The sequence below is a fragment of the Diadema antillarum genome, unplaced genomic scaffold, assembly GCF_040938485.1.
Source record: "Diadema antillarum isolate AM-2024a unplaced genomic scaffold, OU_Dant_1.0 seq00000250_RagTag, whole genome shotgun sequence".
Classification (NCBI taxonomy): Eukaryota; Metazoa; Echinodermata; class Echinoidea; order Diadematoida; family Diadematidae; genus Diadema; species Diadema antillarum.
Window position 1 is genome coordinate 757,164 of NW_027271294.1, and position 12,283 is coordinate 769,446.

At 39.0% G+C, this 12,283-nt stretch overlaps 1 protein-coding gene across 1 annotated transcript in view; it reads right to left on the bottom strand.

The window, feature by feature from the left end:
* LOC139729710 (serine/threonine-protein kinase NLK2-like) overlaps positions 1-11,595 on the bottom strand; it is a 105,827-nt gene extending 94,232 nt beyond the window's left edge. The window contains exon 1 of the mRNA XM_071640640.1: positions 11,132-11,595. Within this exon, the coding sequence (XP_071496741.1) occupies positions 11,132-11,322 (191 nt within the window). The 5' untranslated portion in view covers positions 11,323-11,595. The remainder of the gene's footprint in view (positions 1-11,131) is intronic.
* Between the last annotated feature and the right edge of the window lie 688 nt (positions 11,596-12,283).

Sequence of the window (12,283 nt, forward strand, 5' to 3'; positions counted from 1 at the left end):
ATATTCATGAGTTGTGGTTGGAAGAACTAATTTGATTGTTCACAGTGGCACTTCCAAAATCAAATTATGCCTGGCGGTAAGACTACTGCATGGCGAAGCAAGTACGTGACAGGTTTGAGTCTCAATAGATTACGAGTAACTGTTGCAACCTGTGAAATTAACAGATCGAGTGCCTAATCTTTATCATACAGCCTAAGGTAGCGCAACAAATGAGCTTGAATATGGCTTGCATAATTTTACATCTCTTTCCACAAACCAGTTATGTGTTCTTTCTTGCCCTCTGTGCAGTTGTATATTAACCAGCTAAAGTGAGAAGTGAAGGAGGTATTTCAATGTGCCCACTGTTAGATAACTTACTGATAATCACATTGCTACATGTACAGTGTACCTCCTGAAGAACTTGTCCTATTTTGCCTCTACAGTATCATATCCATGCCCTCTTGATCTAATTCCACACTCTTCAATCAAAAAACGTACCAGGTGTACTCTTAAAGGTAAACACTCTTGAAAATCATATGCTTTATATGTTTCATTGCATGTTATTAAAGGTAATGAAGAATTGGTTTATACACTGTGCTCTACGCCAACTTGTGATTCTAAGCCTTTAACATACCCATACAAGCACACTGGCACAGAGTTACTGTCTACACAATTGCAGCTTGGAGGTTTGTTTTCACGGAGCAAAGCAAGGAGGGGCAGCAGCCAGATTATGCTCATTTCACAACCATGCCAACACCTTGGAATCACTCGAGCCCAACCTCCTTACTTGTGGTACATCGCACGCGTCACGTCATGGATCTCAAGGTCCCCAAGGCCTTTGATATTGTTTTACATCAGCAGTGTCAATGGGCTTGTGAGATGAAGGCTAATCGTGTTGGCTCAGTTTGTGCTTTTGTCCTATCAGGCATGGTGCAAACATTCAACAAGGTATCAATTCATTGTTCTTTTTTTTTTTTTTAAGTCAAATAACATCAATCAAAACAAACAAGATCTGAAGGCACAACCAGAGCATGTTAACTGCTGCGCATAATACATCTAAGATAATTTGAATGGCTTCCCAGTCACTGTCCATGCACGTTCCAGCTGTGGCAATCCCTGTTATAAAAAACACTACAAAACCGTACACATACAATTGTATGTTCATTTGCCATAGTGTCAATAGTCATTCATCTAGTTTCCACTCATATTGTTTTATCACATGCACACTGCTGCACTGGAAGCATACCCAGCCTGTCCCGTCATTCTTGGTAATGAAACCTCATCAAGACAAATTGTCTTCCTTACGGAAACGTATGTCCCACTTTTACACAGCGCCATATCCTGGTTCCTTTGCACAATAGACAGTTGGTATCTGCAGGGTTTGCTTTCACAATTTCCCATTTAAGCCTCATGCCATATTTCATATCATATTCTCAGCTTGCTTGCACTTATTATACAAATGTATATAATTGGGCCTCTAGATATCAGTCTTATATACACTGTACAGCCATATAATGACATCTATACATTCAAATTAAAAAAATTTCCCTTTTTAAATCAATGTTCTCCTATGAATAAAAAGATCTTTTAACATCTGATCTCTCATTTCAATAGGTTAACATGGTGATGTTGATATATCAAACTTGTGATGTTGTAGCTGATAACATACTTCATCAGTTCTCCTCTTTCTTGCACCAAAGACCAAATGCATGGCAATGCCATGCCAGAATATTGCCTGAAGTCACCATTGAATGCATTGGTTTGCAGCAAGTACAATTAACCAATAATTACTCCCAGGGTTGATCAACCTACAATATTGTCTGAAGGGAATTCCGCACCATAGATGTTAATGATAATAATTTTGGAACCTGAATCTTTACTTCAATCATAATGACAAAGTTTTAATACTGTATAACCCTGTTCATTGCAACGGGAGCACTTTGTAGATCATACATCCATGAATAGACAGAAAGACAAGCTCACTGTAAAAAGCTAGAAAACCAGATTGACACCTAGATAAAGATACATGTTTATTCAGTCTGCACTTTGGTTTTGTTTTATGGCTGACATTACCCTAACCATGTCAGCAGTTTCACCAAAGCACAAATGACCACTGTATTCAGGGACAACTACACTGTAGCTGTGTACCATCGATTAATTCCTTCACAACAATGCCAAGAATCAGTCATGTGGCATAGATACGTTGTAGAGCTCTCTCCAGGAGAGACATACAATAATCATCCTTGACGTCACCAAAATCCAGTATACAACTTGAATTTAACCTCGACTCGTTAGTCCAAACTCATCAAGCAATGGTTCTGACCAAGTCACAAGACGCTTTATAGATTAAATGAGAGACTTTTAGACAGTGCCAGGTCACAAACACATCGTTTGCAGACCTCTCAGCATACAATGAATACTATATTGGCAGACCTTTCTTCAGAAATGAGTCAAGGCAGTAATGATCTAAAGATAGCCACTGAATCACACATACGGACCCATCACGCTGCAATCAGGTCTGCATTAGCCCACATACAGACCATCACACTGATGTGTCCGTCTCAATTGTAATGCCAACACTCTCGTCCGTTCCATCTGAGAGGCATGTTAAAGAGACGCACTTGGATTTTGCCTAATTGCACTGCAAAGCTCACTCCAAACACGAGTCACAGAATAGCTGTTACTTCATTGTTATTCAGTAAAGAATTTATGAACGCCAAGTTTTCCCTTCCTTCTTACCGTAAAAGCTACGGATCATACAAACAATCCACTCACTAGGATGGGGAAGTTGTTTTTTCATGTTTGTTTGTTTGTTTGATGTCATATGTAGTATCCAAACTAAAATTATTTCAAAATGGCATGTATTATCATATTAATGTTTCTGTTCATATTGTGTAGGGCTTCATGTAGCAATTGTACAACCAATACCAGTATAAGGAGGGGGGGGGGGGGGGGGGGGGGGGGGGGACGACAAAACTACGGTGTTCCAGGCCACCACAAGCTGTTTTGTTTGGGTGTTTTTCTGCACTCTTTGTGAGAACTGGCCTGGCAGCCTTATCAAACTGGGGTGACCACTTTCGCCCTTACCTCTGTAGTAAACAACTAACAAAGTTGAGACCAGGAAACTCTTGACTGTAGACAAAGGCAAACCAACTATCAACCTCTCTCACTCTCTGGGTGAGTTCAGGGATCCTCCAGGCCAAACAAAGAGAGGTCACCTGGCCAGACATTTATCACAGAACAATGGGAGGTTGGGGTCTTGCAATGGCCTCACTTCAGTCACTGCTTCTCATTTTTTTTTCTGGTTTTTTGTACAACTTTATATAGAGTTATCAATGTGACAAGATCTGTTGATAACACATCTTCAGTCCCATTCAGGTTTCGGCTACAATAACACGTTTCAGAGGAAACACTTTTGGAAATAATTCTGATCACTATTTTTTAGTTATCTACAATTCATTTTTTTCAATCTATTTATTTAGGGCTATTTATTTATCTATTTACTTATTCATTCATTCACTCATTTATTAAGCTATTTTGCTTTTAATTCATTGTGAGGACTAGCAAAGCATACCGTAGGATGTGCAAGCACAACACAGACACATGTGAAAAGGAAGATAACTATTCCAAGGAGTAAAGAATAGTGGAATTCTTTTTTAAAGAATTCTTAGCATGTCACTTGACTCACTGACAGGCATGAAAATAAAAGCAAGCAAGCATTTTTGCTTGTTCTATGTACCACTTTGTAATGTCTTCATACACAAGAAATCCACAGATATCTTATTCGGCAGAGTGCAAAAATTTACTACTGTGAAAAATACATGTATCTGCTTTTATAGCATTGTACAATTTGTACATACATTGTAGCTTTCCCCTACTTCTACAAGCAGCCCCCTGCAAACTGAGCCATGATGCTTCTTACTTATATACTTGTATAGTAAGGTAGGTCATAATAGCAAACACACAAGTGCCATTTTATTTCTCTAGCTATCCATTACTTAAAAATGTACCTCTACAATTGAAAAATCTCTGAAGAACCTTGCAAGACATTCACATCAGGAATTCCCCTGTTGGTAATCCCATGAACTCGACATCTTTTTTTTCTCTGTTTCTGTCTCTGTTTTCTGGCAAGAAACCTCCAATGGAATACCCCCATATATATTCATAATCACCAGGAAAGTTGCGAAATCCTGACATGATGTTTTCAAAATGTAGATCAAATAAAGGGTCTTGGACAATTTGACTCATACAATGTTGAAAACTTCTATGGTACTTCTTTCATCAATATTACTGTAAGACTAGGAGTGCTATGTGATGCATGAACACAGGTACATAGAATGAGTCTTGCAGACTTGAAATCCCAAGGTACACTGAATTACTTTGAGGCTGCTTGCCCTTTGCGAAGTTTAACACAATAAAAATAATTTGCATAAAGTACATTTGCATCTTTGCATATTCAAATTAACTAACAAAGCCAATCAAGGGAAAAGGAAAGGGGGAGACCAACTACAAGTAAGTAAGAATCTTATTCACCAAAACTACAACTGTGCATGTTGATGTACCAATGAAAGCATGAGTGATGATGATGGCAACTAGCTGTGGTGAATTCCACTGAGCATGAAAATGAAGGGAAAAAATGTTGACGATCCAATGAAATCTGATTTGACAAAGTCCAGAAACTAGTCATGTATGTATAGGCCTATATGTTATATCTGTTCATTGTTACTCATGTTTTGTATCTCATACAATGTTAAACCTTTATATGCCCGGTTGGGGCCAAAAGGTGTGTTTTACAATAAAGTTCAATGTTCAAAGCACCAAGGCTCACTGAGGTGGTACCAATGTCCCAGAACCAAGACTGAAGTTATTCTGTCTGATGACTGTTTACTAGTAATCGCCAGAAACTCAACAGACTGTCATAGGACATCGGCCGGACACGCCCAATAGTTGCACAACGCAAGTCTAACTCACACTGGATTGACTCTACACTTATCGGACTGACTCAACATGTATGATACTTATTGGACTTGATACTGGAAATGGTGTCTGATGGCGAACTGAGATCTGAGCATAGTTCTTTCATCCAGACGATCTTGCCTCATCGGATCACGCCCGACAGGTCTGACACTGATCTGATATTCAACCAACACAAATCGCATTCATCAGACTGCCATCCGATACACTTCGATGGGGTGGTCGGAAGCAAAAAACTTTGCTTTGAATGGGTGACCAATGAGAAAAAATCTCTGTGGAACGTGGGTATCAGGGGCAGATCCAGGAATTCTGTAAAGGGGAGGCGCCTTTACAAAATGAAAAGGGGGGCATGCCCCCCTCCCCCCCAATTTTTTCTTTTTATTTCTTACAAAATGTGAAACAAAAGGGTCAGATGTGGGGATGCAATGGAAGGACACATCTGAATAGGAAAGGAATAGAGGTGATCAGAGAAATAGAGTAGAGGTCAAATGAGAAATGGTGACAACCTAAAGATCTAGATAAAAACTGGATAAATGGCAAACCCAAACTTAGCTGTCTTACATAACCATAGTACAGTTGTTGTTGCTGTTGTTGTTGTTGTTGTTGTTGTTGTTGTTGTTGTTAAGATATATAACAAAACTCTTGGGATAAATTGTAGTGAATGACATTAAGAAAGGAGAGAGAATAAAAAGAAAGAAGAGACAGGACCTCATAGTCTGTTGATACATGTACTATACTATTCTCATATTTTCAGGGTAGCAACAGTCTCTGTGCAAAATAAATGTTCATTGTTATGTTAATTTGTTTATGTTACTGGTGTACATTTTGTATGTCATGTTCTATGGTGAAAATTCAATGCAGTGGACACTCCACAAGACTGCGCTCTAACACTGCAAAAAATTAACTTTCAGACCCCTCAATATTCACCTGGTGCTTCACATGCAGCAGAACGTGCCTGTTGCGAATCACGTGCATGGTCGCCAAAGGCTATAATTTACTTCTGAGTGATTTACAATTTACATCTGTGCAATGATGGAGGTTGTGATTACGTGATGCATATTTGCATCAACATGCACGTGCAATTACAAATTACACAGAAAAGAAGGGAATCTTTAACTAATTTCAGCTTAACAACTTAGCAAATGCAATGCACTTACCTTTGATATGAGTTTCGTGTACCTGCGCACTTTTGTAGCCTCCTTGTAAAACCCACAAAATTAATCTCTAACCTTATTGACTACACAATGCCTACAATGTTGCTCAAAATACAATGGCAATACTGATTCTGTGTGGGGATGTGGGCAGTACAGCTAGCTGTATAATAAGCAGAGTCAGTACTGGTTGGGCACATCACCATTCTGGGGACTGAAATGTTTGTGATGATCGGGGGGGGGGGGGGGGGGGGGGGTCATAAAGAATTTATATGTCAATTGAAAAGTTGAGATAAACTTAAAACAATGGTATGCCATTGGTTTCCCTATCCAGTTTTAACTAATGTTTTCAGAATCCACTTCAAATTGTTGTCAACATTTACATTCTGTATTTGAATTCTTTTGTCCCTTATTTCATCTTGCATATTAATGCCTGAAGTCTTCAAAATCTTAATTCTTAAATGTAAACTAAGGCTGAATATCACTAAAGACATACACAGCATAACATAATTTTCAGTTGATCTTAGAACATAAGATTTACTTAAATTTTTTGAGAAACACACCCACCACAATATAACGCATATAATGTAATGTACATGAACACTCAGCTACACTGTACGTGGTCCTAAAACCCAGCTACATTACAGAGAGTGGATATGTACAGTATAAGAAACATTCTCCAAAGTAAATTAGTAAGCGAGCCATTTGACAGAAGTTGGTAGAGTCAAGAAATGGATTGGCAAGTTTGTGAAATAATGTGTCACAAGTGCTGTATTCCATAAAATCTGAATTCTGTAGGCGTTTTCACATCAGCCCAATGTTTCGAAATAGCGCGCTATTTTCTGACTTGGGAAATTGGAAAATATCTCGAGCTTGGATTTTTATCAGGCTGATGTGAAAACGCCTGATGAGATACTTGTTTCAGTCAATGCTTTGGGAAAATGTCTTTGTACCAGTAGAAGAACTGACAGCACACTTCATTGCCATAGTATTGTAATGGTAAAGTCAGTTATTCCCTGCATTTCAATCTCTCATCGATGAGATGATGGCATAACATAATATGTACCAGCACAAGTACAATATTACAGAATTACAGCTAAAAGTCTATCCAGAGAATATAACAATGTATGGGCATGAGTGTGTTGTATTGTGATACCTTACACAAGCCTATTACTTCCATCCTCTAAACATTCGCTAACAAAGACTTGCCGCACAAAGATTCACAAACTGCGTGAGAAGAGTTAGCTCTGGATAGTAACAAAGACCCAATAGTGTTCTATACAGTACAGAGTACAGCGTATGTACCACGAGATAACTTGAAACTCAAAGGCTGCCCTGTTACGCAACAACAAAGAAAATAGCTTTGTGTATCTTCAGGTCTGTGGTCAGCTCAGGACAAAGGTTCTATCCCACCATGTGGTCAGCTGGACTGCAATGCTGGTAGAGCTATGCAAATGAGGAGGAAGACTGAAAAAGGTGCTGCCATGTTAAACAAGCTACATTGTAGGTATCAGAGCACAGGGCAAGCACAGTATGCCTTCTAATAATGGTGACCACTGTCTCTTCGGATGTATTAAAATTAGAAACAAAATTAAAAGCTCAATGACAATGCAATATTAAGATAGTGAGCCATATTCACCATGTATACCTGCATTCTGCTCTCCAGTAATTTTGTGTACAAGTGCTCAGTGACACTACCAGCGCAAACGATGTTTAGTTGCATTGTGGCATAAGTTTAGGTGTCATGCATAATTCATGACAGAATGCTTTACACCCACTTTATACTCAGAAATAACTAAACTCACTTGTGGGGAATTCTAAAAATACAATGTAGGAGGAACAACTGGTAATGAATCCTAAATGCCCATTTGGTATTAGACGAAGAATGCTTAATTGTAAATCCCTGAATACAAATGTAAGTGTACATTGGTGTAAAATTATTGCACACCAATGTACACTTTATATTCAGAGTGAAATGGTTTTTGCATTTGTTAAGAAACAAAAATAAGCTACAAAATCCATTCTGATATCACATTTGTATTGTACGATCATATCTTCTTTACCACATCAGCAAGGCTTTGTTTCATCATTTTTTAGTCTCATACATGTAGGAAAAGTGTATTTTCTTGCCTCTTATTACAACAACAACAACAAAACTCCTTTGCCTCTGATTATTACAACACAAAAACTCCTAACAACAACAACAACAAAACAAAACAAAATAGATAGAGCTCTGCTACCCGCATTACAGCCTCAATGTCATATGGGTCAACTACCCAGAAGAAAACATGAATCATCCATGATTAGCTATGTGGATCACAATTTGGCCTTGCAACATCAATTGGTGTGATCTGCACTATCATCAATCCAGAAGACTGACCTACTTTCCTTGAAGTGTGGAGGTCCCTGCCTGTGCAAAGGTTTAATGTAGGCATATTGTGGGCTTATCATCCATGAGGCAAAATAGCCAGCTAAGTTCACACAAGTATAAAATATCCTGAACATGTCAAGGCTGTGTGTAGTTGACTGATCCTTGTGGTGTTGAATTGGATGAAGGGAAGGCTTAGTCATGTGGTCATCAGGCCTGCTTGAACAAAGGATGTACACAACTTAATGTTGGTAAGTACAGGTACAGCACTTGTATAGGACCTACATGTACAACATGTATGTTTATGTGCAAAGTATTGAGTTGTTGGCTACAAAGTGTATGTGTACTGTGTTTATTCTGATGACACAAAATACACATAGGCCAACCTTTTTGCTACACGATAGGTTACTAAAGTCACTGCATCAATTGACACATAACAGCTCTGAATATCATTTCTATGCTTACACATATCTTTCACCCTGACTTACAAAAATTTGTACATTCATCCTTTAGGCATACACTAATTATTCAAAGTATGTTTAATGCATTTCAGAATTCATATTAATTTTGCAGTCAGTCAAAAGATGACCTCTACTTCTGTGCACTCTTGGACTCACACACCTACATAGCTAGTAGCTTTAAATTCCTTCATAACAACAAAAGATACAATGCATACTACTTTCGATTCTAGATAGTGAATGGTCTTTGCACATCTGAAAAAGAGGTCCTAGGCTAATAATATGTTGAGAATATTAATTATACATGTACCTAATACCTGTAATGACTACTTTGATCAAAACTGAAAATGAAATCTTAAGGATTGTTTGATTTTAATTCATTTTCAATTTGTGTTCACACGACAAAGAGACAAACATAACTGAATAAAAATAACTGAAATTTTACAATAAATTACAATGACATATCTTGTTTTTCATGACATACAATGTACTGTAAATGGGCTTTATTCATCTAAAACTTTCATCCCAGTGCTTTATCACACATTAACGGCATACCTACACATACAAACTTGTTCATTTAGGGGTATGAATCATGGCAAAGAAAAACTTGGAACCCAGGTATAGAAAGATGATTAAAGGATGGATTTTGTGAATAAGAAAAACAAAAACAAAAACAAAAACAAAACAAAAACAATAAAAGACAAAAGGTTTTTTTATAGAGATGGTAAACAGAATCATAGCTCATCTATTCACTTACATATAACATTGTTTTGAGTAAAGCTTTTCAAAAATCATGGTAAGCCCTATTTTATCAGCAAAATTCCTCCTTTACTATAAGAACTATTTTTATGACTTAAGTTAATTCAAGCAGGGAAACGTACATGTACAATGTATAATACAACATAGGGTTACAATGATGATTACTGAATTTTAGGTCTTTTACAATTTAGCTACATTTTATCCAAAATTACAAGTGGCATAATGTACAAAATAACGACAAACTCTACATGGGCAATCCTTTTCAATATTAGAATACCCAGAAGTGATGATGTCATACTCATAGTCTTTTGTTATACAGTAGCTTGGGTTGGAACCAGGTATATGTGTGGTAAACACTCAGGCCAGGTGAGGTTGTTTAGAACCAGTTTCCATGGCAATGAATTGAATGGCTATGACATCACAGTTGCCTACTTTATCTTTATGAATTGAATGACGGGGATGCAGAAACCATGTGTCTACAATCCACTTCTTGGGGAAAAAAGTACCTTCTTATTATTTAAACAAACAAGACTGGTATTTTGTGGGTTAAATGAAAAATTAATCAAAGAAAGGCTTAAAACTGACATGAGACAAAAGACACATCACAAGAAAGGAACACAGATGACCAGCTGTTCACTGCAAGGTGATATTGTGTACATCCAAATAATTCAAGCCCTTCTGTTCAAAGACACAGTGTATGACTTGCAATGGAACCTGCACAGGTGCAGGAGGGCTATGGACAAAAGCCGAATGAGGAGACCCACACACAGCCTTCCCCCAGAATCATCCAGATAGCGGGGATTATCAGTCACTTGGAACTGGCTGTGCAAATATTCACTCTTCCAGATACAAGATCACTTTAGATCTGTCAGAGTCATTTCTTCTTAACAAAAGACTCTCCTGGAAGCCATAAATTGAGAGAGACAAGTATTTTTGTCGTATTCCCCCACAATAAGATTCTACCTGCATAGCTTGCAGAATCATTTACGAGAATTTCTAGGGACCTAGCTACAGTGCGCCCGGTGCCTACATATTGTACTGACATCAAAATGAAATGATTGGTTATTTGATAGGAAGCAGTGAAGGGTAGAAATACTAGAACAATGAAATGTATGAAGCTACAGATTTTAGGCTAGGGTGTGATAATTTTCAGAGGTGAACGGTAAGATTGAACGACAAAACATTCTACTCAGGTCTCACGAAATACTCGATAGTCAATCGAGAAAGCAAGCGCGAAGCCCCTTCAATGTGCATCTGCACTAGAGACAGTGCAGAGTGTGAGTCGGGTATGGGGGGAACGGTACGTGATCTCGATCACTCGCTAGCTAGCCGCATCGTTCGCATTGATTGCTGTGCGAGGTGATGGACGTTGCTGGCTGGCTTGATCGGGGCCATGCAACGCAAGCAATGCGAGCTGATTGCAAACAAAGGGATCGACTTACCACACAACGCCAAACGCCCCATAACCGATTGGACGATCGGGCTCAAATTCTCTTCTAGGCACAGACGAGGCGGCAGGAGAAGGCTGATAGTAGGTCTGAGTTGCACTCAGGATTGCACGATCATGGGCGCTAGAGGACCCGTTAGCGAAAGCCATCTGAGAGTGAGAAATTCTAGAGCCACAAACAGCCATATCACATCGGAGGGAGACGAGCGGGGAGAAACTCGGGCGCAGAGACGCCTTCTCTAGCCGGGCGGCGGCGACAGCGAGGGCCAGCAATTGAAGGTGGACTTTAAAATCCGGTATATCTCAGCAGCGGCATCGACTCATGTCTCCTAATTGCACTGGAATAATGATCAAAGTGAAACTTAGCAGCTGATGTGAGTGTTCACTGACTGTCAACTGAGGTAGAGAAGAAAACACGGAGCAAAACGCGGTTAGAGCGGCTCACACTCCCCACATCAACTGGAGCACGGCCACTCTACGCACATCACGTCTTTTGCAGTGTGCTCACAGGATAAAACACACTCCGTACACTGACACATGATCACAATGACTGCTTTGCTGCAGCAGAACAAAGCACTGCTACGATCTCGTTCAACATCTCTCGTTTTCTGCGAGAGTACAGGCGGCACGTGTACTGTTGACACACTGAGCAATTTCTTTGTGATCAGCGTTTACGTGGCTGTACCTCCGACCGCCCAGTCATTATTCAGCTTTATGGAATGTTATATAGTTGCTCATAACAGCCCTAGCTATCACTCAGTCATCGTTTAATCATTACGATGATATCATTGTGTCATACCATGAGCTAAAATTCAAATCAGTATACTCTAGTACCGTCACTATCAACACAGTATAACAAAGCATTTTTTTTTATATCACACTGTCTCATAGTTGTATAGACCTACACGTTGCGATATACTAGTACGTATACTCGAGTGGGCCTACATGATACAATCATACATTATTACACTAGATAAATCAAGTCATATGAATGTATGCAAATATGGGTATGATTATTGGAAAATATATCCAGACATCTGCACACATGTTTTGTGTTTTAGAAAGTGTATGTGATCAGGGCCCGCGGGATGTTTTTCAGGGGCCGTGAGGGACTACAGGATCGGGGTCGACGGAACCACCCCCTCCC